We start from the raw sequence: 26,118 nt of genomic DNA, 5'->3' as shown, positions 1-26,118 counted from the left end.
CAGTGTGTTTTGTTTAAATTTCCCTATCAACAGTGTTGCTTGGCACACTGCAGTAAAACATTGACCACTGCTTCCTTTAACAGAGACATGGTGTGCTGTAATACTGTGTCCTGTGACACGCTGAAATGAAGCAATACTTGTGACCCATTGTCACAATTTTATGTCACATTTTTAGGAGTTGTCAAAAGTTCAGCCGATGATAGATTTTAGAATGCTAATGTTAGTATGCTAAAATGCTCACTCACAATGACAATGCTAATATGCTAATTCTTAGCACAGATAATGTTTGCTATGTTAACCACCTTAATTTAGTGGTATAGCATGCTAGCATTGTGCTAAATACCATTTTGCAGGTATTTGGTGAAAAAAACTAAGTGGAACAAGCTAAAATTTTGAACTGGAGAGATGAAAAGTCAGATGATCACCAAAATGACTACAGTTCATTTTGGGGAGAGTATGATTGTAGGTACCACATTATTCTGGAGGTTAACAACGAGGTTTAGAAGAGGGGAGGTCATGGCGGTAAATTGTTGGGGTGTAACATGTTACATGTGGGCATAAAGATACGATCCCCACTCTCTCTCTCTGTCTCCCTTTCACGCTTGGCTGTCCTGTCCAATAAAGGCCAAAAAGACTAAATAAATAAAAGAAAAAGAAAGGTATGGGTGGAAATTACAGTTCTGCAATTATTAAAAGGGTGCTTTATATTTAAAAAAAAGCATTGACAAATTCTTTCCATATGAAAACATTCTTATATATATTGGGTGTCATCCATCTGAGTGTACCCAAAAAGTTCTTTAAGGCTGAGCACACCCAAGAGGGCTAAAATGAGCGCCTGAGCAGACTCCATTTTCGCTACCTAGGACAGTAACTGCAAATAACTTTCACTGATACTAGTACTCTTTGGTAACTGGCTACCGATAGCTATGGGGGAAAACAAAAAAACATCCTGTTTTGGTTGATGCACTTTCCTTGTGCCGTAAATCGAGCCTACATTTTCCTGGGAGATCGTACCTGGATGCAAATAGAATTACAAAGTGAAGACAAGGCTTATAGGGAACTAATCTAAAAGCTGATGGTGTCTTTACTTCACAATGATAAGCTACAGCAGAAAACACATCTATTTCCACTTAAAACTTGATGTATAATTTTCAAACCATCATCATCATACTTGCAATCATAATAACACTTCCAAATTCACACGGCTGCTAAAAACCACATCTGAGCATGTGCAGTGGCATGAATCCTAAATTATTTCAAACTCTCAAGGCATCTGAAAGAGCTCAGATGCAGTATCCAGCACTGACTAACGGGTGACTCATCATTCAGCAGCCTGCATATGTCTCCACAAAGGTCTGCACAGTCATTGTCTAAGCAGTGATCGGCCAAAAGGGGGTTGTGTCTTCTTGGAAAGATTGCCCAACCAAAAGCCCTGACACTCCCCGCCGCACTGTTGGTGTCTTTTGTGATCGTTACTCTTTCAGATAAGCTGACGACTTCAGAGTGAGTCAGTGAATTTGATTTCACAGCAGGGGGAGACAAGAGGAGGGGGAGGGCGAGGAGTGTTTTCTTCCTGCACTGTCCTCTCTGCGCTCCTCTCGTTCTCACTCTTACTCTTTTCTCTGTCCACCTCTCACTATTTTTTCTTCCTCCTCCTCCTCCTCCTCCTCCTCTCTCATCCACAGCTTCCATCTCCCTTGGGTGGGCCCCTGTTCCCTCAGTCTCACAGCAATCAAAACACCGAAGGCTAACTCTCCCACTGCTTTCCTGTTTCTCACTGATTTCATGTTGCTTCAGTCAACTCTTTGATTCCAGTGAAGTTCATAGAGATATTATTTTAATAATTTGAGTTGGGATCCAATAATTAGGTGTGTGTGTGTGTGTATGTGTGTGTGTGTGTGTGTGTCATATGATAACTTGACTGAGGATGACATCATAGAACCATCAAGGCCCTTTCTCTCAGAATATAAAGAGCTCCACAGCGCTACCCAATGGTTATTGAAAGACATTACAGTATTTATAAACAGTACAAGACACTACTCCTAAAATCAGTGCTGGAAGAAGTATTCAGATCCTTTACTTTGGTAAAAGTAACAATACAACCATGTATAATACTTTATTCCAAGTAGTTGCCCTGCAATGAAAACATTTTAACTGTAGTATATTGTTAATGTGTTTAAACTATCATAATCATAAAGCTATTTGATCACTAACTTTATCCAAGAGGAGCAAGAATGGTTAGGGTAAGGGTAAGATAATCATGGACAGAATAAGGCAGAGTAAGGTGCGTCATGCCTTTGCTATCCTACGAAATGCAAATTTATGGGAGAAGAAGTATTACAATACTCCACCTATACTTGACTAGTTAAGTACTTATAGATGGACTTGCATGATTTGAGATTTTCACAACACAATTATTGTGGCCAAAAGCGTTTATCATTCATATACAGTTTGGTACTTACATAGATGATAAGGTGTCAGTTTCTTATAAACAGATTATATGTTTTGCGTGGAAAATCCTGATCTGAAATATAAGTCAAATAAATGTAGAAGTGGTAGTACATGTAGTGGAATACATGTTGAATGAAATAAAAAATACTTATTTCATAGTAGGTCAAATTTCTGCCTGAATACATGCTCTTGTCCATATGAATTTTGTCGACACTTTTGTGAAACCTAGTTTAGAAAATGTATGTTTAGATGTGCGGGCAATGAAAGAAAAAGTAAGAACTTGTCAGCAAATATGTTCATTATGCTCAAAATGTACTCCCTGACTTTCACTATTACACAGTAAATGTTCTTTATGTAAGTGGATTATGCAAAATGGGTGTATGCCAAAACACATCTGGTGCTAAATGTAATACTGGACACAATCTTATTGAAAATACTGCTAGTTCAAAAATAAAAAGGACAAAATTCTCTTTGGACTGCAGATCCAAACACAAAGAAAGGAGGCCCACCAATCCATTTTCCTGACACTAAAATCTGCAGCCCTGGAGCCTCGCAACATCTGAGCAGTCCCAACGGACTGCACTCCCCATGGTGGATTCAGGGGCAAACCGGTGTTCAAAGCAGCCCCGCCTCTGCCAGATTAGCCCTGTGCGCGGTGGGTTTATACCTCCATGAAAGAGGTTGCCACTCAGAGCTCAGTGGGGGGGTGGCGATCGATTGATGCTACATGTCATCTCAGACTGTCCATGTTTGGACGGGTGTCTGTAGGGATGATTTCACCTTTACTAAGTTTATTAGTTATTAATTGAGCTTAAATGAGATTCTCTGATTTATTTTAAATTTTGCAACACCTTTTATGAATAAGGCAAAAAAACATACACAGTAAAGTGATTAAATTCTGTTATTTATCATCTTATACCTAAATCATATTGTGATAATATGATCATAACAGTTAACAAGATGATTTCTACTAGATCATTAACTTTAAGCAAATTCTGCACCACTCTGGATGATGACGTCCCAGAACTGAGCAAAATAGTGTCCATAGCTGGAGTTGGGCTATGGACACTATTTTGCTCAATTCTACCATCACTGGGCCATTATTTAAAATGACATGGCCCAGCGTTGGCCCAGACTTGGTACACTGAAAAAAAAAAGTTGTGTTGCTTCCACCTGGCTGACTTTGCAAAGACTCAGGATGAATGATGCCTAAAAATATAGCAATCATGGGGTATAATGGATAATATTCTAAATACACTGCTGTGTAGATGTCAACTTTTATGTGTGGAGGCTTATTTCAGCTAGAAAAGAAAAAAAAAGATGAAAAGTTAGTTATGATGAAAAAAATGTTCATGTTGAATAAAAAAATGTTGACTTTTTACTCTCATAAATGTGTCTTAGTAATAAAAAAAGAAAAAAAAGATGTATCATGGCATCACCTTGGAATTAAAAAGCTCTATCTGTTCATATATTCTGTGAAAACTTACTAACATTGTATGAGGTGTTTTGTGTAAGTTTTTGACTTTTTATTTAGTGAATAAAATCAAACATTTTTGCTGTTTGGAATGAAAAAAAATTGTAAAGCTCAGTATCTCTTTATATAACTTAGATTTTTTTCCCCTCTCTTCCTGGCAGGAATGGGCTTCCATACAAATGCCTAACTCTACTGTAATACACAGTTAGGGGGGATTTGCCCATAGATGAACTCCTCATATCTAGATGTTAAAGCCAATTTTGTTTTTTTAAATTTAGTTTCATTTATGCACTGTCGCCCCCTGCTGTTCAGGTTATTCGACAGGAAACTGAACACTTATCGAAAAGGAAGTGAGGCCTTCAGGCAGGTGGCTGTGCACCTTAAAGCTGTTTGCGAGCTGCCAATAATCAAGAGAAGAAGAAGAAGGCGGGTAAATTTGGAGGCCTGCGGCGAGGAAAAGAAACTGATTTTTACATCTACTGCGAAACTCTGCTGTTTTTTATTTGAAGTTTTAAAGACAGTTAGCGTTTTTTTTTTAATATAAATATCGCAAGAAGTGGCCTAGACGACTTGAGAAAGGTAAGAAAAACTGGATGAAACTGGATGTTAATTAGCTAAACACCTGGCAAAACCGTCGAGGGGCACACAGTCAGGACCCATTTGAACAGTTATTACTCCAAGCTGCATCTTTATGTATATTTTTTGTCCTAAAACTTCTCGGTACTAATCCAAAGATGTCATAGAAAAACATTTAAATTATATTTACAGCTTTCAAACTATGCTGAAGTATCTAGTTTAACTTTAAAGTAAGAGTAGGTACATGTTGCCCCCTTGTGGTCAGAGAGGCTCAGTGCATATCCTCTTATCATTGCAAATTAAATACATTTACTTCATGAGCGTTTTATTTTTACAACCCCATCATGTGAGAAATAATTTCCAGAGAGTGTTTTTTTTGTCTGGCTGCTGAGGATATCGCTTAAAGGCCAACACATGACAACACAAGACCCCACTGTCATCATGTGAGACCACAATCATGATGTATTGGAGAGACTTCAAAGATCAGTGTGAAATGCTGAAGTATTGTGATATTTCCACAGAATCCCTTTTAATCAAGAGAGCAATTACAAGGTTTTATGATGCTCATAAAATTATATCGCCATGATCTTTGAGCTCCATCATGATGATGTGATAACAGTAAACTGGCCTGGAGGCGTCATGCAAGTTTGTAGATTTCTGAAGCAACAGTTTCATAATTTATTCATTTAATCACATTCATTCATTTAACTTAAAAACGACACCAATTACCGTTTGTTCAGCTTTTTCCAAACAAGGCATTTTAGACAGACCCAAAATCCTAAATAGTTATCCCCCCTGAAACCCCCTACTGATTCTGTGACTCTCACCCCCCCCCAAAAAAATCTCAAATTTATATTATATCATTAGTATCACCATTGAACACCTAAGAAAGAACCCTAAGGGCACTTGGGAGCAAGACTTGGGAAATGTACTACCAGATGACCAATGGCACGTGTGCGAGGCATACACAGAGTCCATTTCTCAGATTTATCCTAATTTTACAGACTTATGTAACCGGTACCAACAAGCCTCAGCTGATCACACCCACATGTTTTGGTTTTGCCTTAAGCAAAATACATTCTAGGCTGAAATTTTCAATACATTTAACACTGCGTACAGCACTGTCATTATCACCAGCGCTCTTGTTGCCTTGTTTGGAATTCCTCTGCAGCCCGATCTGTCTAAAGGCATGCAACATGTGCTTGCCTTTACCACCTAGTTGGCAAGGCGACTCATACTTCATAAATGGAAGAGCATTTAAACTCCTACTAACAATAGGTGGTTGAAGGACATCTTACTGTCCATTAGACTGGAGAAAGTAAGATTTTCCCTTTTGAAAAAACTTGAAGACCTCTCCTAAATTATACTAATACTCTGACATCCTTGCCTGGTTATAATAACTGAGCCTCCTTTTTATTTTTTTTTATTGTTTTGTTGTTTTTCCCAACTGCTTGCTCTATTTTGTAGTCATTCTCATTTGATTTTTTATTCATTATTTTCTCATCTTATGTTTGTTGTGTATTGGTACTTTTGGTGTCACTGTTACCCACAAGTCTTGCCATGATTTTGCTGTTTTCCATTTTTTCCTTTGTTTCTGTTACGTCTTTTTAGGGGTGGGAGGTTAAGGGGAGAAAATATTTTTAAAAAAGGATGAATTCTTGGCAGCTTGATTACTCCGCGCAATTTGCATTCTCTACCAATACCTAAAATAAAATAAAATACATAAATAAATAATACAGATATTAGACTCAAGTGACACATGAAAGTTTGCTTTATTGTTACAAACTATGTGATACACAAAACAATTAGTGCAAATTGGCTATCATGTGGGATCTTTATTGTGCTGCTTTTACTCATGATAGTGCAGTCAAGTTTTTTCTCAAGGCCGTTAACAGCACAGTGAAGTCAAATTTAAATGAGATGTGCTCAATCTGTACTGTTGGAGAAATTTAAAGGGTAAGTTCGTAAATTGTTGGTTTTTGTTCAGATTTTTAGATATTTGCGTCTAAGATTTCTGCCTTCACCCCAAAACCACTGAAGTGGAAGAATTTCCATTGGCATTGCTCGCAGTGTTGAAAATGACATGAAAAAGAAATTCAACAGTGGCAAATATTTCCAGGAACAATGCACCAGTTACCTCGGATAATCCATAAAGATGTTCATCAGAACCACATTGTACCAATGAAGAAGTCCCTCTGAAAACTGCCACATATTCTCCGGATTATCACTAGTAACGGGGACATTGTTACCAAAAAAATATAAGCTACTGTTAACTTTTTTTTAAAATGGCATTTTTCAATGCAGGGAGAAACACAAACAAAATTCCATTGTCCTCTTTGGTATCGGGGTGGAATTATAACTCTCGGAGACAAATATCTCAAATCTGAGCAAAGAAAAACAAGCCATCATGACTGGATACCACAAGAGGCTTTGGCCATTTCTGGGATACTGGTTGTTAAGATTCTTTCTATGCACATTAGGCTTACATGGTGACGGCGTTCTCCGTTAGACTTCTTATTGGCTGCCTGTGCTGTTTTCCTCTTACACGGCCCTTCAGTTGTCACCCTTAAATACTTTTTCCAGACTTTTTTTTACAACGGTAATTACGGTGCGGTCAACTATTCTTCCCTTAAAACTCTGTAAATGTCAACATTTTTGAGGTATTTAATGTAGAATACACTTGACTTGGCCATGTCTTATCGTTAGAAAAAAACCAACAGCAGATCTATATTGTGTCATCTATATAAAAATAAAATATGAACTTCGGACTTCAGGTTACTGCTTCTTGAAAGTCCTCTTAGCATCCACCCCTTCATAGTTATAACTCTGTGGGGTTAAAGAAAGAGCTGCGTTACTTTATGGAGATATTTATGGAAACAAAATAAATTAACATATTGCATATTATTGATGAAATACATCTAAAACCACTGACCTGTACGAGCTCTCCTCCCACCAGAGCTCTAGTGGTGGTCAGGACCTTGTTGTTGTCTTTCCTGGTGAATTTGCCTTTCAGCATGTCTCCGTCCATCTCCCATGAACCCTGGTTAAAAATATACAGCTCTTTAATGCTCCTCTTATGTTGTGTCACATTTGTGCACATATATAGACATCGCAGTGGCACATAGTGGCCACCGCAGTATCATTACAGTATATGTGTACATTTATGCAGAAGAACCAGATGTGCAATGTTTAGTGTTTGTGGCGAAAAGCTAATTTGCAGCACATGGCCGGTCTCAGTTTCATTGGTAACATTTGTTTGTTTTTTTAATCTTTTTTTCCATATTTAATTAACCCTCATGACAGCAACCACATATCCATTGTGGAGTACTTATTCACTGGAACTTGCTGTCTGGTTTGTTTTGCACTTTTCCCATTTATGATGAAGTCATTAATCTTAAAAAAAAAAAAAAGGCCATATTTTCCTTAAAGCATACTGTTTCTTGTTGCAGTGTTGGACCTAGCACTCCCCCCAGAGTGCAGAAAATTATATCTAGTCTTCTGAAAAAAAGGAATTAATTTTAGGCTTCCAAAAGTTTGATTTGTATTTGCAATATTAATGATATATACAATGAATAAATCAATACCTGGCGTCCGAGTATTGATGCAATATTGCCACGCAAAAATATTATGATACTTTGCTGTAGCTGTTTTTCCCACCACCCTTAATTTTGGGTTTTGTGGGGCCTTAGACGAACATGTATGTTTCCCGTAGACAGATCTGTCACTGTGTTTAACAATGGCTGAACCACTTTTGGACACTCACTGTGACTTCAGTGCCATCGGCCAGGCTGTAGTCAAACGGGACACCCAGGGTGAAGTCGATGTCTTTGGTGCGGAAGGTGCTGGACTCTTTGATGTGAAACTTGTCCCCGGTCTGCTCGATGGTGATCTTCAGGTTGTCGTGCTCCGCCAGCTTGCGCTTCATCAGATTAATACCTTAATTGTGAAACGCAAAAAGTAGAAACATGCGGCTGGATTGTTGCCATTATGGGATTAAATGAAGATTATTTGTTAAAAGTGAATTTGCAAGGGACAGTTTATCTTCACTTTGCTTGTATATGAAGTTTTCACCGTCTGCTTCCAAAGTATTAGTCTGTGTATTAGTCCAGTGAAAGATCTTTATTTAGCTCTTGCTATTATTATATGCAGCGCCGTAAACACCTCCGACTTATGACTGCATTGTGTTATACTCACGCAGCAATGTCAAACTGTATGGAAACACATGACACAGTCACACACATTGCTCTCATAAACTAGATCGTAAGGCCAACACAGCAGAAAAATAGAGCGGCGTGACATTGCTGACCCGTTCAGTGTGATATACACACGCCGGCTCACACACACTCACCCATTTGCTCCATGAACTTGTCATAGTTATCGCTGTGGTCGACCTTCCAGGTACCGTTGAACGCCATGGCTGCAGACTGTGGGCTGAAGGCAGCTGGTGATGAAGCACTAGCAGACCGTGGGATTGTGAATGCCCGTTGGCCTCCGTTTATATACACCCCTCCCTTCTCCCTATCACCCCACTACCACCCCACCCTCCCCGAGCTGGCATGGAAGATGCTCTTCTTTATCTCACTGATTATCTGTCTGCTGATGTGGCCATTTAGAGACTGTGTCAAATGTAGGGCGATTGCCGCACGACCTCGAGCGTACACTAATAAATAACTGGAGGGCAACTTCTCTCAGTGAGTCTGGCATGGTTAAACACTGTAGCACTGTTCTGCAGGAGAGAGAGAGAGAGAGGGAGAAAAAAAGAGTGGGCTGTTTGTATGGCGGCCCATGGCAGTCACTCAACTGAGCCCCTTTCTGTTCCTCAATCTTTTCTCTGCCGCCCTGTTTGTGCCTGGCATGACAATGAGACGTAAAGGACTTTCTATTGTGACAGTGACAACTTGAGCTGGCATGCTCACAATGAGTAGTGGCCCAGTATGGAAAAAAAAAAAGTAGAGTGGAAACTTTTTATTTGTCCAGAACAGAAAGTTGAACGTTTGTAACATCTTAAACATTTGGAAAAATGTGATTGGGTGTAGCATACTATTTTAATTGTTTTTCATTTATGACTCTTGACCTTACTGTTGCATGGTGATTGATTGCCTTGAAAAATGTAAGTAAATATAACTATCGGTCTTGATATAGGTTTATTTTATATCTAATTATTAAGTTTGCTTACGTTTTAGTTGCATTTACTTGATTTTGGGTTGTTGCAACTTAAATATGACAAGTTTATTTAAATCAATCTTTCTAAGTTTCAGTAACTTTAATAAACTAAGTTTACTATGCTGTCTGTTAGCGGTCGACAGATTATCAACCTGGCCGATTATTGGAGCTGATATTTGGCATTTTGCTGATTATCTGTATAGGCGTTTTATTTTAAAGATTGCTTATAAAAGTAATTAAAAAGTTCAGACAAAGTGTCAGCATGGGAGTAACTTTTTGCTTTGTAAATCCTCACGGAGCTATTTTATTGGTTATTGGTTACTGGTCTCACAAATTACTAATCAGTGTCAGTGTCAGCCGTGAAAATTTTCAACCATAGCACTTTTTTAAGGAACAGTCTGACATTTTTGGAAATAAACTTACACATTTTTTTGATAAATTAGAAGATTGATTAACTTCTTGCTGTCCTGTATGACATCTGCTCTGTGCTGAGACAAACGGTTTTACATTGATTAACAGATTCTTTGAACTACTCATCCAGGAAGACAGTCTTTGAGGTGCAGAAGGGATTAGGGCAGATTGAATCAGATTGAATCAGATTGAATCAGACTGAAGCGTTAATCAGCTGTTCAGGGTTTCCTGAGTTCATTTCACCTTTGTTATGACTCAGAGCTCTTGATTAGTCCGATGTGCGCAGTAATTATGAAGCTGGAGCCAGCAGCTGCTCAGTTTAACTTAGCTTAGCCATAGACTGATTAATATTTAATTCCATGGTTCTGTTTCTTGCACTGTTACACTGTTACTTGTGTTACTTGTTTTGTTTTGCACTGCTAGACTCGTACTTTTTATATTTTATATTTTATATTTGTATCTTCTATTTTATCTGTTTTTTTTTCTATATTTATGTTGCACCAACCCACCAGAGCAAATTCCTCGTATTGTGTTAACTATACCTGGCAATAAATCTTTTTCTGATTCTGATTCTGATTCAATACCCTGCAATAGTAGTCAGGTCATGTCAGGGAAAAGCTAGTACGTTTTAGTTGAGAAATTTGGTGAAATGCTGGATTGTAAATCCACACTTCTCAAATACGGTAACATTGTTTGCAAAATATTAGTTGCTGATTTGTGATATAATGTGATAAAGTTTGCTAAAAAACAACAATGGTATTGTCCTTTAAAGTGCCAAAGTAATTGTCATTCAGCTTGTGTGACAATGGGGGACTATCGCTGCATTCTTTAGAGGAGAAGCTGTGCACGCAGAGCTGGACTGTTGGATTATGGACACTGAGAGAATACTGAATACATTGTTCACACCTCAAGAAGTGCTCTCAGTCATCACAAGACTCCTCTTCCATTTAATATAACGGCATGAGCGGAGGAGCAGTTTGGGAATAGGACAATATAATATGTAATAGAGAACATACATACATACAGCGTACATCATGTTTTAGCTACATAGTTATTCACCACTGTTACCATTTGTGCTAATTACAAACATATTGAGGATAAAAGCTAGGAAATTAACAAGTGTATTTTGTCTTACATAGCATGACAAATGTTGATTATTAAGGATAGTTGGAAGATAAATCTCCAGGCGAAAACCAATCCTGTGCTCAATTTATCTAATTAATGAGCTTTCAATGTTCAGTAACAGGAAGAGAAATAATGGGTGTTTTCAGTGTCACAACAATACAGATGGGTAAACACTGAAATAGTCTAGTTAAGCTCTCCCTCATGGTTCAGAGACTTAGGGTGATACATTGGTAGAATGGAGTAGCATATAGTAGAATAATGTATAATAAGTATGTTTCTTTAGAAATATCAACTGAAAATAAGAATTGTTGTGTTTTCATTATTTTGGAACTGAACATTTATACCAGCAGAAAGAGCAGGTCCTTGTCTATGGAGATCATCATGTTGCACCACCATGTTACTACAGTGCTACATTTTGCAAAAAATCAATAACACCTGCTAACATCTAGTATTTATCAGTTCTGGCTCTGAATGGCGGTAACAGAAATACAATGCCCAAGTAAACACGTTAGTTTTAGCCCCGTCACTGGTGAGATGCAATGATGCGCCAGCACAAAATACCATATATATTTCTTTTGCCCAAGCAGCGCTCAAACATCATTCTACATTTAGTCAGCCCCAAGATTGAAACAGAGACTGAAAAAGTACGAAATATATTAAAGGAAGTAACCATAAGTTTTTCACTGGCCTCCATGCTGCTTTCTTCTGTTTACTAACCTATTTAACATTCTTTTCGTGACGTTGAGGAGTGACACACCACTAAAAAAATAGACAAGCATGCTCATTTGCTGCAGAGCTGTGTACTTGGCTCTGGTCTCCTGGCGATGGGAAAGAAGTCTATCGCCTGTTTTTAGCGGGTTTTCCTGCACACACAAGCTGATTTTAGTGGCAAGTAGGTATAAGATGGATAGATAGGGCCATAGTTCACGGCTCTTCTGAGACAAGAGTGTTGGAAAAACACACATTTTTAACGTGAAAGTGCTATATTAAATATTTTTAGCAGTTTAAATCACAAAGTCCATTTGTTTTGGAGAGGAGGAGACCTCTGTGAATAATTTGGCTCCTGAACGTCTGGATCCAAAATATGGTATGGACACATAAAGGTATCAAATGTCGAGCACACATAAGCAGATGCCAAACAGTGTGGAGGAATCACCCATCTGTTGCATTAAACTGCTTTACTCAGTGTTTTTACAGGTTTAAATATCCAGGTCTGCTTGTTTTGGACAGGAAGAGACCTCTGTGGCTAATTTGGCTCCCGGTGAAAACCTCCAGAACGATGAACACTGAAGAAATTATTTCCAGGAGAAGTTAAAGCTGGTTTAAATCTGCAATGCTCAACTATAGATGCCTCTTAACCCCCCTAAATATTATTGACTGTTCCTTTAAGAGTCTACTCTAACTTCAGGCGTGGTACTGCCAAGTACATGCAATTAAAATTACACAACATAAATGAGATGTTTTAAAATGTATCTTACTGAGTGTAAATACATTAAAAAAGTAATGATAGTGTCTGATAATAGCTGACTCCTGACCCATAATCCCTTTTACTACTGTCAATAAACACAGTTTGTACTTTGCCTCTCTGTTGAGCTCACCTGATACAATTTGTACTATTGACACAGCAATAGGATTAAGACAGATTTTGTAATTATAGTTTTATATGTCTGCATTTAACATCATGATATTTAACAGAGAAACAACACCCCGCCCACCCAACCTCAGCCACCTTCACTAAGTTGTTTATGATGTTGCAGATGCGTCCTGTAGAGATTTGTCTCTGTGTCTCTGGGGCTGATGTTACACTTTGATGTCAAACACTGATGTCTCTCCATATAATCTCACTAATGACTCTGTTTTTCAACATATAATTAGTCCAATGATCTGTTTTCCATATTGCTGCGCTTCGGTGCTCTCAATTACTCGTATTAATGTTAACACCACATCTGGCACATTTCCCACTGCTTGTATGTTAGTGTTACATGTCTGCAATAATAAAGTACATGGGATGCATCATGTATGAAGTATATATGACAGCAGTGTAATGGCTTATTTAGATCATGATTTTTTTGTATTTCTTGCAGATCTTCCTTTTTTCACCATCTTGGCACATAGGGTGCTGTTTAATTAGACAAACCAGTAAATTTCATATCACACAGGTATTAAAGGTAACAGTAGATGTTAATATTTCAGAAAATATTTGGAGCTCAGTGGCAAGCAGTGGTGGTAAAAGTGCTTTAGCTAACTGAAGTAGAGCTGAAACAGTCTAAATAATCTATCATTAAAACTGATAGACAGAGAATATATGGAAATATTTCTCTATATTCATGACTGATTAATTTCCCAGTTTAACACTCGGTGTTTAACTGTGTTTCTAGGGCTGTTCTAGGTGAGGTTTCAATCTCACAACTGTCACAAGATTTTGATGCAAATGCCGCTGAACTCTGACTGGTGCACTGAAGGACATCACCTTTTTCCAGCTGAGCCCCACCCACCTCGAATCTGTGTGAAAAGTAAGGTAAAACCCCCCAAATACTGACATCTGTCATGAGAAACACCCAAAACAGTTTAGACTTCAGTAGAATATTTTGTGTTCATGTAGGTTTCTGTTGCTCATAGTAAGGAGATGGTTGAGAAAATTGGTTTTCAGGACCTTTAAGTCATTAGCAAAAACACAACATATTTGACGGTTTGAGCATCATGTAAATTGAATATCTTCAGGTTTTAAGCTGTTTATTGATGTCCCCTTGAGCTATGGGAAATACAGCAGTTCCTCTGTTTTGTATGAACAATAATAAAACAGTATATGTATGGAACAGTTTACACAAGAAATGCAGCATAAAGTGCTTTACAGTATGAAAGTTACGCGTAACGAGCACTAAACATGAAAAAGGATATTAAATAAACATATAAAGAGGGACAGAATGCCATAATTAATGCAGCATATAATAAAAATAAAACTAGTTGGTTATAATAGTATTTTTTTTATAGGCCTTCAGGCCATGAAGAATGAAAATAAAAGTTATTAAGTGTAGTAGCAGTTAAGTGTAAACTGAAGTTTACAACACTATGTTAGTAGAGTCTGACTTAAACACATTAACCATATAATCCCATGATGCTCAGAATGAACAGGTTTTCTTGCTCACAGGAAAATATTAGTCAAATCTCTTGATTTTCTTTGTGTCCAAATCTTTTTGAATGTTTGACACTATTCACACTGTATGGTAAAAGGACATGTTTATAAAGTTATATAAAAAATGCAAAACAAGGGAAAAAATACAACCAAATGATACATAAAGAATACTTGGAAAGATGAAAAAAAGGGAAAAAAACATACAATTCATCCACCCACACATTACTTTTACACATAACAGAAATCTTTATCGATATTGTCCCATTTCTTGGGGTTTTATTTGTGTTCAGTCACATAAGAACGGCAAACACTCTGAGTTGACATTGTCATTAATAATCAAACCCTTTATGACGTACTGTATGCCTCTGCTGCTGTCACAGAAACCCTCTTTTGACTCAACTCTCAACTCTTCAGTGATGTAGCGCTCCATCTAGTGGACGAGTGACGCAGCTGCTGCATTATCTCTCTTCACATTGGCAAACTGACGGAGATGCTGATGTTTAAAGTGTGGCAAAAAACTGATAAAGACATAGTGAGATGCGGGTGAAACCTACCAGGAGCTGCCGCTTTGGGACATAAGTAGTGTTATACAAAGTATTTTGGCTTTCTTCATCTTTAGTATCACAGGTTTGCCAATTACAAAGTGGTCTCAAAAGCAAAAAGATTATTTTCCAATCATCTTAAATTTCTGTCAGACTTGGCTGGAAAGTGATAGTGATTTCCAAAACATAGCGTCCCCCACAGCCCCAGATGCGTACATACTGTAAGAAAGAACACAATCACGTCCTAAATATATCCCTGCTGCCTCGGGAGAGTAAGTGAAAGTCAATATTATTGAGGCTCTGCAATGAGGCAATATTTGAATTTCAAATGAGCCTCGGACAGTAGATAAAGCCAGCATTCAGTCACCCTGACACGAGTGTACACGGCTAGTGAAGAGGCCAGCACATGACACGGCGTTGACAAATAGCCGGTGCATTATGCTGAATGAGAAACACTGTGTCGGGAGACGGGAAATGGGATAATTGATCCAAATTAGGAAAGAGTGACCTAAAGCACTCTGTGAGTGCCAGTGTAAGGCAGAATGTGAGTGGTGTTAATACATCTTCTCAAATGAAGTAGGAGTTTACAATTCAAATGAAGGAATTTGGTCCATTTGGAGTGAGATACTTTATTTAAAAGACCTTACAGTCAGTATTCCCAGTAACAGTTTTGAAGAAAAAGCAAAGAAAAACTTTATTCCATATTAAGAATTCTATGTCTGAAAATCCTGAAAAAATATAAAAACAAATCCTCGTCTTAATTGTTGGCTCTCTTCTTGGTAACAGCTTCCCCCCTATCTCTCTCACAATTCCATATTTATTTTCCTGCATCGACGATGCGTTCCAGCTCTGAGAGAGGGATTACACGCCTCTCTTAGTCTTCATCCTACAGCATCTGCTTTGACTGGTGCTGCCACCCACCACAGGACTTCAGCTGCTTCGAGGCTACCAGCATGGCTCGGATGTGGGTTTATAAATGATCCGAGACCAGGCGCCATGCAGTGCCACCCCCCGTACAGACCCCCGAAACAACCCTGGCAAGCCTGTGTACAGGCACTCACAGAATTAAGTGATAGTGTTACACCACAACTGTCCGATCCCAAAGTATCAGCTAATTATTACAGTGAGTTCACTGTAGACCGGAGTTTTTAGAGCAACAAACTGAGCGATAAGATGGCCATTTTCCAACACGGGCTTTGTAGATTAATACAGCAAATACCAGAGGTTATTACGTCTCTCAGTTGGAGATCAGCTGACCTTATCATATAAGATGCAGTGGTGAGTTTTGTAATTATCTTCAGTAATGAAGCTGAGAGAATCGATGGGCCTAAGTATGGAGGCCACAGAGTGTCTAGAAATGACATGATCCAGAACCAAAAAGAAAACTGCTTACATAAACCTCCGCCAGAGCTGCACAGTTTTTCAAATTAGCCTTCTTCAGTGTTTTTAAGGCCAAGGAACCCTTAGCTGAAAATGAGATGGAGCAGGGACGCCCTGCTACACATATTGTATAAAATTGCATGGCATATTAAACTGGGCGGATGGAGGCTGTCAGGCAGAAGGCCACATCTGCCTCGGGCTGCAGTCTTGACCTGTATTTGCTCCTTAGGTAGGTCAGGGAGGAAACTTCACTTTCACAAAGATAAGTTGTTAAAAAAGGCTAAATATATTGGGTTCATGTATATTTTTTAAGAGATATATTCATTTTTTAAAAGACAAAATAAAAAACTTTAAACAAGAATTCTCAGTGAATAATTAATGCAGTAACTCTGAGGCCCTGTAGAGGTCCTGCACTCCCTGTTGAAGATGGGCCCTAAATGTGTTATTTTATCATTAGAAAAAATATACAGAAATTTTCCGAAGTCTTCATCTGGAAATGGATTGATACCATGACAGTCATGGGATACTATGTTTTTTAAATAAAGTATAGGTTAGTGAAATATTTCATTTAGCCAATTTTTTTTAAAAAAAGTCTCCAGAATATTTTTTTCAAAATCCGAATTTAATTTTTTTCACACAGCAACGAACGGCTAACACTAGAGACCAAACAACCATTAGTTAGTATGATGCTAACAAAACTATTCAAACAGATTTACATATCAATTTTTTTATCACCATGAGGGGCTCTGTATAGCTAAAATCACATCTGCATGCAAACAAATCGCCCAATTCACAGCAAACTTGTTTGCGCTGTTTATTCGCCAAATGTTTTTCATATATTGCACAATATACCAATGACACTTTTCATATGTAAAAACTATTACCGGGTAGTTTTCATGTGTGCCCCGAAAAGCGTGTTCTTATTAAAAAGTTTGCAAAATTGTCAAACTTTTTTTCCAAAAGGTCCAGGAGTGTGTCTGTATTTCTGCATAAAAAGGCTCTTTTTAGATGGCAGAAGTTACATTGTTGCACCTCAGAAGGTCCTCGGAGTTCAGCGATAAATGTAAAACACGAATCCATAATTCCAACACTCCAGCTTGATTGAAGAGATGTTAATTACAATCATCTCAGCTCCCTTGGCTGATTTTAATTTGCACTCAGTGCGTTTGACCCAATTTTGTTGTTAATGAAGTTGGCATTTTCAGTAAAGTTCAGGTGCCTGAAATGTTTCGGCAGGGAAAACTTTCTGGTTTAAACACTTCCACTCTTGCCTCAGACATTTTACTTTGTACGAAATGAATTGTTTCAGTGCAGCTGGCCGTCATCTGTGTTTTTGTGCTTCTCAAAACAACTTAACACCTTCTTTTACTCAGCAGATGTCCTCGTATTAATGACTCAATCCACCATATGTGCAAACAAACAGAAGCTTGTTCATGATGTGTGTGACCGTGGTGCAAACTTCCAACCCAGGTCGTTAGTCATCAATAGCCGTTACTTATCAAAATCCTCCACAATTACTCTTCTACAGGGTGTAAGGTGACTGTCCTCCAGCATCCTGTAAGTGATATTCTGTGACAAATGTCTTCATTCTCACAAGATTCTCTAATACCCTCGTAGCACTTCCCACTTAATCTTGACGTTTCCTCTCCTCTACTCGGTCACGGAGGGTTTTGTGCTGAGAGGACGAACTCTAAGCTCTTAATTGCAGGTGGTGTGTGTGTACGCTTTTCCCAATCCCAACCCCTTTTGTTCGCAGCGCTGTGGGAGAAACAAAGGTTCTTTTTTAAACTCACTGCCTTGACTCTCAGAAGCAAAGTGGGGACGTAGAAAGGATTAAGTCAACATTTCTCATGACCTCTGAGGCCCTGGGTTGGAGGGGAGCTTGCATTGTGCTTACAATAGGCAACCTGGCAGAGGGGTGTGTGTGTGTGTGTGTGTGTGTGTGTGTGTGTGTGTGTGTGTGTGTGTGTGTGTGTGTGTGTGTGTGCAATTACTATTTTACTACAGGACAATGACAAAATATACATCAAAATATATATTAAAAAAAAAACACAAAACGTGTATAGATAAAAAATCCGAAAATACCTTCCATTAAATATAATTTTCTCATCCAATACCTATTAGTGCGCCGAATATTCAGCCATTGCCTCAAAACAGTAATCAAGTGCTAATATAATTCTGAACGGTGCTGCTCCAAAAATCTCTCCCGCAGAGACTGAATGAGTCATAAAGCATGGAGCCGGCTGCTACAGTTAACTGTTGTTCATTTGTTTCCCATTACAGAAGCTCCATTTTGGCTAATTAGTCTTGACAGTAACTTTTCCCTGCGGTGTTGATTAGATCTAATTAATGACTGCAGGCAAGATGGAGGACTGGTGCCCTGGAGGAGCCATTTTTATACATCCCTGGGTAATTGAAGCTGTCCTTTTTATTTGCTACAAAGACAAAACTATTCTCCTGTATTTGTTGTTCTTAGTCTTATTGTTGTTTCAAACTTTTTTAGCAATATTCTGTCAATAATCTATATCTCCTAACCCTACCCAATTCCTTAACTTCACTTTAATGCATGAATATGAAGCCAGCCACACTGGGGAAAAAAACAAAAAAACTTTCTGATGACTGTTCTCCCGCCAAAAAAATGCCCCCATAAGGGCATTTGTATAAGCTCCTTTTTAGGCACCTAGTATAAAGAGCGACTAAGTCTGCGTAATGACGAGTGGTGGATGTATAAATCAAACAAACATAGGACTTTGACCCAGGAGCCCACTGTTCATGTCCCGTGTGAGAGCAGAAGTCAATGATAAATTATTTTAAATTAGTTTGTAGCATAATGTAAGCTACTCAGATAACAAGATATACTTACATTAATGTTTAGTTGTGTAGCAAGATTATTTTTTGGGTTTGGTTGTTTAAGAAGTATTATCCACTATGCATGTACTCTAACTTTGTATGTTACACAGCTAGCATGCTACCAATGTTAGCAAGCTGAACAAACTTTTCACTAAAATGTTTTTTTTTTCAATTCAACCTATTAGCTAATTAATTTTTATGCTTATTTCCTGCACAGTGCAGACGTACTTTCTGAAATCTGCAGCAAAAGTACCATTTTTTCTCAGTGTACTCAAGGCAATTCCAGACCCCCCTCCCCTCAAAAAATACACAGACATATGTAGAAACAAGCATTAGGTGTGAAGACTTGTGGGTCATATGGGTTGGAGGGCTTGTTGCCTCTCTGGGTTAATCAAATTTAAAAGGAAACAGACAGTGCAATTGAAACTACAAGGTTATTATGTTTTGCTGTGACTTTGTAAAACAACGGGAAATTTCTTTGGACGTTTTGCCAGGAAGCTCCCTTGACCTTTTCGCCAACATTGCATCATACAGTCCTAATCTTTCTGTCATAACTCATCCACAGCTGCCTGCTACATCCCATCAGTCCTGTGGAGTGGAGAGTTTAAGGGGATTAGATCTGAGGTGAATGTCTCATAGGAAAACACCATGCCGAACTATGCATGTTGCAGGGGAGCAGATCGCCAGGACAATCTGATTAACAGTGTGAAAACGTTCCTTATCTGCGATGACTTGAAACCTCCATACAAAGGCAGCAACAGCCACAGAGGGAGAGGGAGGAGATGAGGTGATTAAGGTGGAGATGGATTTGTCACGTATGTACAACATCTGCCAACAAGTCACAACAACAATTTTTTCAGTTCTTGTGGCCCAACTCAGCGCAAAGTCTTAGAAAGTTTTATTTATGTGTCCAAATATAAGATTCATAGTCCTGTGTTGTATTTTGCTTTTTACATAAAGAAGTGGAGGTAATATGATGAGATGATGGATACAACTGTCACCTGTCCATAACCCTTTTAAACCAGGGGAAATTGGTTGATTTTTTTTCAAAAACCTTGGGACAAGAAAATGAGCAACTCAAGGAAGAAATGACCCAAAAATTAGAAATTAGTAAAAAAGTACACGAAAAATTACAGGAAAATTTGCAAAATTAGATAAATTAATAAATAAATAAAAACAAGCAAACAAACAACAAACAAGGAAAAGTTAAAAAAGTGCCTAGGAAATTAGAATAAATCTCTAAAATAATTTTAAATATACAATTAATATGATTAAAAATATAGTTTTCTGGACATTTTTTGCCATTTTTTAAAAAAACTTAATTTTCTAAATCTATAAATTTGTTGCAATTTGCGGGACATTTCTTGCCAAGTTGCTCGTTGCCTTTTTCCTCATGTTTTCAAAAGAAAATGAAACCCAATTTGCTCAGGGTTCAAGGGTACTTTCAAAGGTACTCTGAACGTTGCATAAGAAAAGTAATGTCTCTCAAGATTTCAGAGGGTTTAAACATAAAGCTTAAGGACACTGGTTAGCTTAGCTCAGCAAAAAGACTGGTTACAGGTGGAGAAACAGCAAATATTGCTCTGTCCGAAGGTAGCATTCCAGTAGAAAGTCTAAAGAAATCAGTATGCCTATTACAGTTTAAATTCCCTCTTTCCTCCCATCAACGCTGTTGGTCCCACCACTTTATTCCTTTGCAGGCACAAGCCATAACCCGGAGCAGGTACAGTATTTTCACTCGCCTCTTGGCCTATATAGCTATCCACGACATGCAGTGTGTATAGTAATGATATGGTTGGGGAGAGATATGGGGGCTCCCGGTGAGTGTCGCAGGGGCTGGTGTCGATGTGTCTCTGAGCCCCTGATGTTTATCTGGAGATACTCTGGAGTCTGATCACGGACTTTCCTGTTTCCATCACCACCTGCTCGCAGAAATCCAAATAATTACCTGCGTGCTAATGTGGGTGGTGGTTCTTATCTGCAACCAATTGCAATGAAGCATGATGGAATCGCTGCCGTTGCTCATGGCATTGCTCATTTCCTCCAAGATGAAGAGGGGAAGGGAGCTCATTAAGGAGGCAAATTCATTTGGAGGGGTTGCTGAAACTAACAGAGGCTGCGTTGAATATTCTTTATTTGGTGTAGATTGCGGGTGAGGTATTAATAATGACAAATATGCATTTATGAATGTGATCATTTGACCGTTTTTATTGCATTGCATGCCAACAAGATGTTCTACTGCAAACTGTACAGGTATGCTGTAGAATTTGATTATTATTCATCAATGTTAAATACTACCTACATCATAGATTTAATGAATATTTTAATCATATGAGTTGAAGTGTGAACCCGCAGAGGAAACTACTGTAAGTGTCCTTGGTTTAAATGACTGACAGGACAGGACTGACAGGCTCACATGGCAGATCTGGTCTGTCCTGCTCCTGAGGTATCTCTCCACCTGTTAAAATCCTGCTCCTCCCACCACTGTTAATGCCCAGCGTGACAGACGCACAACCGGCCAGGAATCCCAGGGTCTCAACAATGCAGACCCTCCCTCAAACGCAGGGGAAACATTTGGGGATTACGACATAAGTTTTTCAGAGTCAATCACCTAGAAAATAGAGCTCCTGAATGGATGCCCAGACCAATATACGACCACTTAGGCACAGAGGGCTGACCAAAGAGCACAGTCAGGTGGAAGGAATACAGGCATGCTGGGAACTGAGAATGTGAATTAAAACGCACCCACGGATAAAAAATGCGGAACAAACTTTCTCACGTTTCCTGGTCTGCTCACAATTGCTGTCAAACTGGCATGAGTCAATTGTGATACGTAGCAGCAAAAAAAAAAACAAACAAAAGAAGTGGTAGTGATTGATTTGTTATAATTCTCATTGTGAAGTGGCATAATTTTGCCACATTTTGCCACAGAAAAGGATGAGATTTACTTCGCGCACACACACTCCTAATGCTGATGATTATACAATTACTCACACAAAGTTTTATCTGCCATCATTATTCTGGCCGCTGTGAGTTATTCATGAGATTGGAATCTCTTGAGCGTTTGTCGCCTGCAAACTCAAAATCACATTCTCATATTTGTACACTTACTGCCAAGTCATGACACCGCACATACTGAGATGGACGGCAGTTATTGTTCATCAGTGTTCAGGTGGATTTATTTGGAAGATGACTGAGGGCACTGAGGACATGAATGCTTCCAACAATGTCTAAATATTACATTAAGTTATGTAAAATATTTAATATGTGGCTCAGTAAACTTAACTCATGATTGAATGTTAGGTTATGTTTAAGTACATGTGGATTCTGTGTGAGATTAGCATTGTTTTATTGTTGTCGTCACTCTGCTGACACTCCTATACACTACTTAAACTGGGGAATGTGCTGCATTCTGACTCCACACTTCACTGCAGCCCATTTAATTTACATTCATGTGCGTGGCAAAATCTGATTACATGAGGCAGTTTACTCCGAAACCTTTGGAATTTCACAATGAGATCATGAACATGCCATGTTTGAGTTCCTCACTTTTATATCCAACGAATGTCCAGACTACGAATGCATTTTGGAATTAACATGATGATTCGCAACCTTCTGGCCTTCTGTCAAACCTGTCGCCTCGGCTTAATAATACAGTACAAAAACAATTGTTTATTGTGGGACTTAGCTGCATTTTTTGCTGAGATGGGGCCATCTATAACAGTGGTTTTTTTTCTTAAATCAATCCATGGCTGCCTTTCCAGCTGAGATAGTACGATGGAAACTGGGCATTTTTTATTGGAACATTACTGTGCTGCAACGGAGGTTTGGGACACCGAAAGTGTTTCCCTAACCATAACAAATGTTTGTCTTTTTTGCCTAAATCTAACCACACATTAACTGCGTCGTCGAAACAAAAAAACGTAGTTTTTAACATATCTGTTACATAAGAATGTAAAGTGATAACATGTCCATTGTTTGCAGAAGAGTACAATGCCAACATTTGTTCTGGCAAATGGGTTTGAATTTGGGTATTGCATTTGATAATACATCTGTGCTGCTTACCTGAAACATAGAAACATGTCATGGTAAACATGGCTTAATACAAAGATTTGTGCATGTACTATCACAGCCATTTCCCAGTTATTTTAATATTCAGATATCCTTCTAAATTTATTTAGATTATTTTGTTGTGCATTTCTCTTTAAATCCACGACACAACACCATTAAGCATTCTTTTACAGGATGTATATCTTAATATATTTATATTTCTGCACATATTATTTGGTTGACTCTCAAGGACACTGACAGTTTCTTTAAGAAGTGCTGTTTACTCAAAGTACCACAAAAAGGTCCTTGTTTAAAGAATTTCACACCTTATTAACCTAAGCCCTTCCCTTGCAGTTTAAGTAATATCAAAGAGCGATCATATTGCACATGCACAGGTAAATCCACCTGAGGACAGAGAGCAAGATCTCCACTGTTGTTGCCTCATTCTCTGATGCACTAATTCTTACATGCATTTTGAATTTACAATGATTTTCACATCTAATCTAAAATCAAAGCCTCTTTCCCCTTAAGAGGTGAAAGTTTAACACTCTAATGTCAGGTATCACAGTATGGAAAAGACAGCAACACAAATAAACTGTTGCACTTAACTGCAATGCGCTATTACCTGAAAATTCACCTGTGTTTTTCTCAGTGGGCCCCCTCTTACGAATAGTTTTTTTTTCCCCTGACAAAATCACTCTTTGATGTGTTTCCCTGCTTGTGTTTGGCTTTTGTTGCGGGTGGACGGCCCATTTTTATTCTGTGCTAGCAGGGAAGCAGGGCCTCTGAAGATTTTCAAACCACTGTTTTCATGGTTTAAAGCTTTCATCTCATTTGCTGGTCGAGGAAGTGTCCTGCTGTTTTGGAGTGGTGTGTTGTTTTGTTGTGAGGGGGCAGCCTCAGCTTGCCTCCCTCATCGGGGGGTTTAAGCACCCTGCTTGGTATAGGAAACCAGGCTGGCCTTAATAAGACAAGGACCAGGCATTGATTTGACAAAATAGTATTTGGAATTAGATGTTGCAGCACAAGCAAATCACAGTTGGGGTAAAAACAATTCTCCCATCAGGGAGCAGTCATCCCTTAGGGGACTCCTGTACCCCCTGCCTACCTGAGAGAATCAAAGCCTCGTCTTAAAGGAAAGACAGATTTGTCAGTTTTTCAGAGCATTCAGAACAAAAAGACGAAATATGCACTCACTTATTAGCTTAACAGGCTAAAGGCTAATTACAATAATTCCACCCAGTGATATTAGATAAATTGGTATTTGATTATTTAAACTATGAATTTGATAACAGTGCTAGATTATACTGAATAACAAAAAAAACTGTCAACCCTAATTCTGTTGTTATTATTATTATTAGTATTATTATTATTTATGTCACTACTATGATTATTATTTTTTTTTTTTTTTGGTACTTCCCTTTGCACCAATAATAATCCTTTTTTTACTTAAAATTTTCATCAGCAGATGTTTATCCAGAATTTTTATCTTATTTTACTTTCATCTTTCTTACAGAAATCCCCATCCACTGATGAAGACCGATCACTTGGTTGAAAGCTCCATAATAAAAGTTGGTGAGTAAAGTTTAGTCACCTTCGATCTATTATCTCAGAGGATGAATTTTAATAATCAGCTGGAAGCATGTGGTTGTGCTTTCCCAACTTTTCTTCAAGTAAATTTTCATCTGCGCTCATCCTCGGGTGTTCATAGAAAAAGCTTCTTAAAAGGTGATGAACCGAGGCCTGCCATTAAAACAAACACTTGTAAAGAAACAAAAAAATTAAAAGCCACTATGAAGTTAATCACTTGTCAAAGGGCTCATTATTATAAGAGAGGGACAGGCCTGACAAGAGTCAGACAAAAGCTACACAGTGGAGGCACTTTAGTTTCAATGAGCCGCTCTGCTGGTGCTGGGATGACATCAGAGGTCCTCTAAGCTGTCCTTTGTATCCTTTCCTCAAACGCCTCGTCTCTGGGGCCGTCTGCCTTGTTCTCACCAGCATGTTTTTTTTCTTGTCCTCTCATTAAAGCCCTGATCCCAAAATTAGAAGCCCTCCCAACACCATATCTGACCGTGCTGTGACCCTATGTGTCATGTTGAGGAAGAGGTGGGGGGGTGTGCAACCTTGTCCCCTAATAAGTTGGTTTATATACCAGTAAAAAAACAACAACAAAAAAACGCAGTACATTTTGGAGAAACAAAATTGCACCGTTCAGTAATTTAGTTATGTTCTTGAAATGCATGGTAGAAACTGGAAGGAGGTTGGGGTGGATGATTGATGTACAAAGGGCAGGTTTTTGACACCCTAAAACAGGATTTGTGTCCTGTGCCCTGTCTGTTGTTAGATTTAGGTTACTTAATATTTTAGTTAAAGTTAGGAATCGGTTGTACTTTTGGTTAAATATCGAAAAAGTAAACTAAATCGAATATACTTATCCCAGAATATGATATTTCCCTGTTTTACTAGGTGCTTTGAGTTGACTCAACATGGCCAGTGGATATTTTAGGGAAAACAAAGGAAATTGTCAGTCACTGTTTTGCAGATACGCTCAGTGTGGAAATCTTGTGAAACTGCGGGCCCATTCATTATCTTTTTCTCACTGTGCTGAAAAAGAAAGGTTTGGGTAGCATTACGTTCCTTTCAAAACACATTATTATTTAGTAGTACATAGATAAAATTCACAGGATTGTAGGTAAAAAAAAACTAGAGTCAAATAATGGGAGGAATACGTAGTTTGTAGTCAAATGTTCATCCATTTGCAGATGACGCTTTTTTGTACGTTATTATTAATATGGGTAAATTAATTCACTTGAACTCGGCACATACCAACTTTTAACCACCTGTTAAACAGTTTCAGCCATTCACGTGACGATGTCCTCTCAACTCAACAACAAACTTGCCAAAGTGGAATCACTTCCCTGCTTAAATAAACCTGTTGTTTTTGTTGCAACACAAAGCCC

General features: G+C 38.4%; 1 protein-coding gene and 1 long non-coding RNA gene across 2 annotated transcripts in view; one reads left to right on the top strand and one right to left on the bottom strand.

The window, feature by feature from the left end:
- Nucleotides 1–4,294: 4,294 nt before the first annotated feature.
- Nucleotides 4,295–26,118, top strand: part of LOC148185654 (uncharacterized) — a 29,668-nt gene continuing 7,844 nt past the window's right edge. The window contains exons 1-3 of the long non-coding RNA XR_015775741.1: nucleotides 4,295–4,504; nucleotides 13,579–13,713; nucleotides 24,672–24,730. This is a non-coding gene — a long non-coding RNA (uncharacterized LOC148185654). The remainder of the gene's footprint in view (nucleotides 4,505–13,578; nucleotides 13,714–24,671; nucleotides 24,731–26,118) is intronic.
- LOC121962187 (fatty acid-binding protein, intestinal-like) lies at nucleotides 6,255–9,008 on the bottom strand. The gene is made up of 4 exons (XM_042512401.2): nucleotides 8,850–9,008; nucleotides 8,265–8,437; nucleotides 7,434–7,541; nucleotides 6,255–7,327 (listed from the first exon to the last, which is right to left on the bottom strand). Exons 1-4 carry the CDS (start codon nucleotides 8,914–8,916, stop codon nucleotides 7,277–7,279), a joined length of 399 nt encoding a protein of 132 aa, XP_042368335.1. The 5' UTR covers nucleotides 8,917–9,008; the 3' UTR covers nucleotides 6,255–7,276.

The sequence above is a fragment of the Plectropomus leopardus genome, chromosome 23, assembly GCF_026936395.1.
Source record: "Plectropomus leopardus strain MGB_pleo_1.0 chromosome 23, ASM2693639v1, whole genome shotgun sequence".
In the NCBI taxonomy this organism is placed as follows: domain Eukaryota; kingdom Metazoa; phylum Chordata; class Actinopteri; order Perciformes; family Serranidae; genus Plectropomus; species Plectropomus leopardus.
The sequence above is the reverse complement of the archived record's forward strand: the minus strand, read 5'-3'. Positions and strand labels throughout refer to the sequence as shown.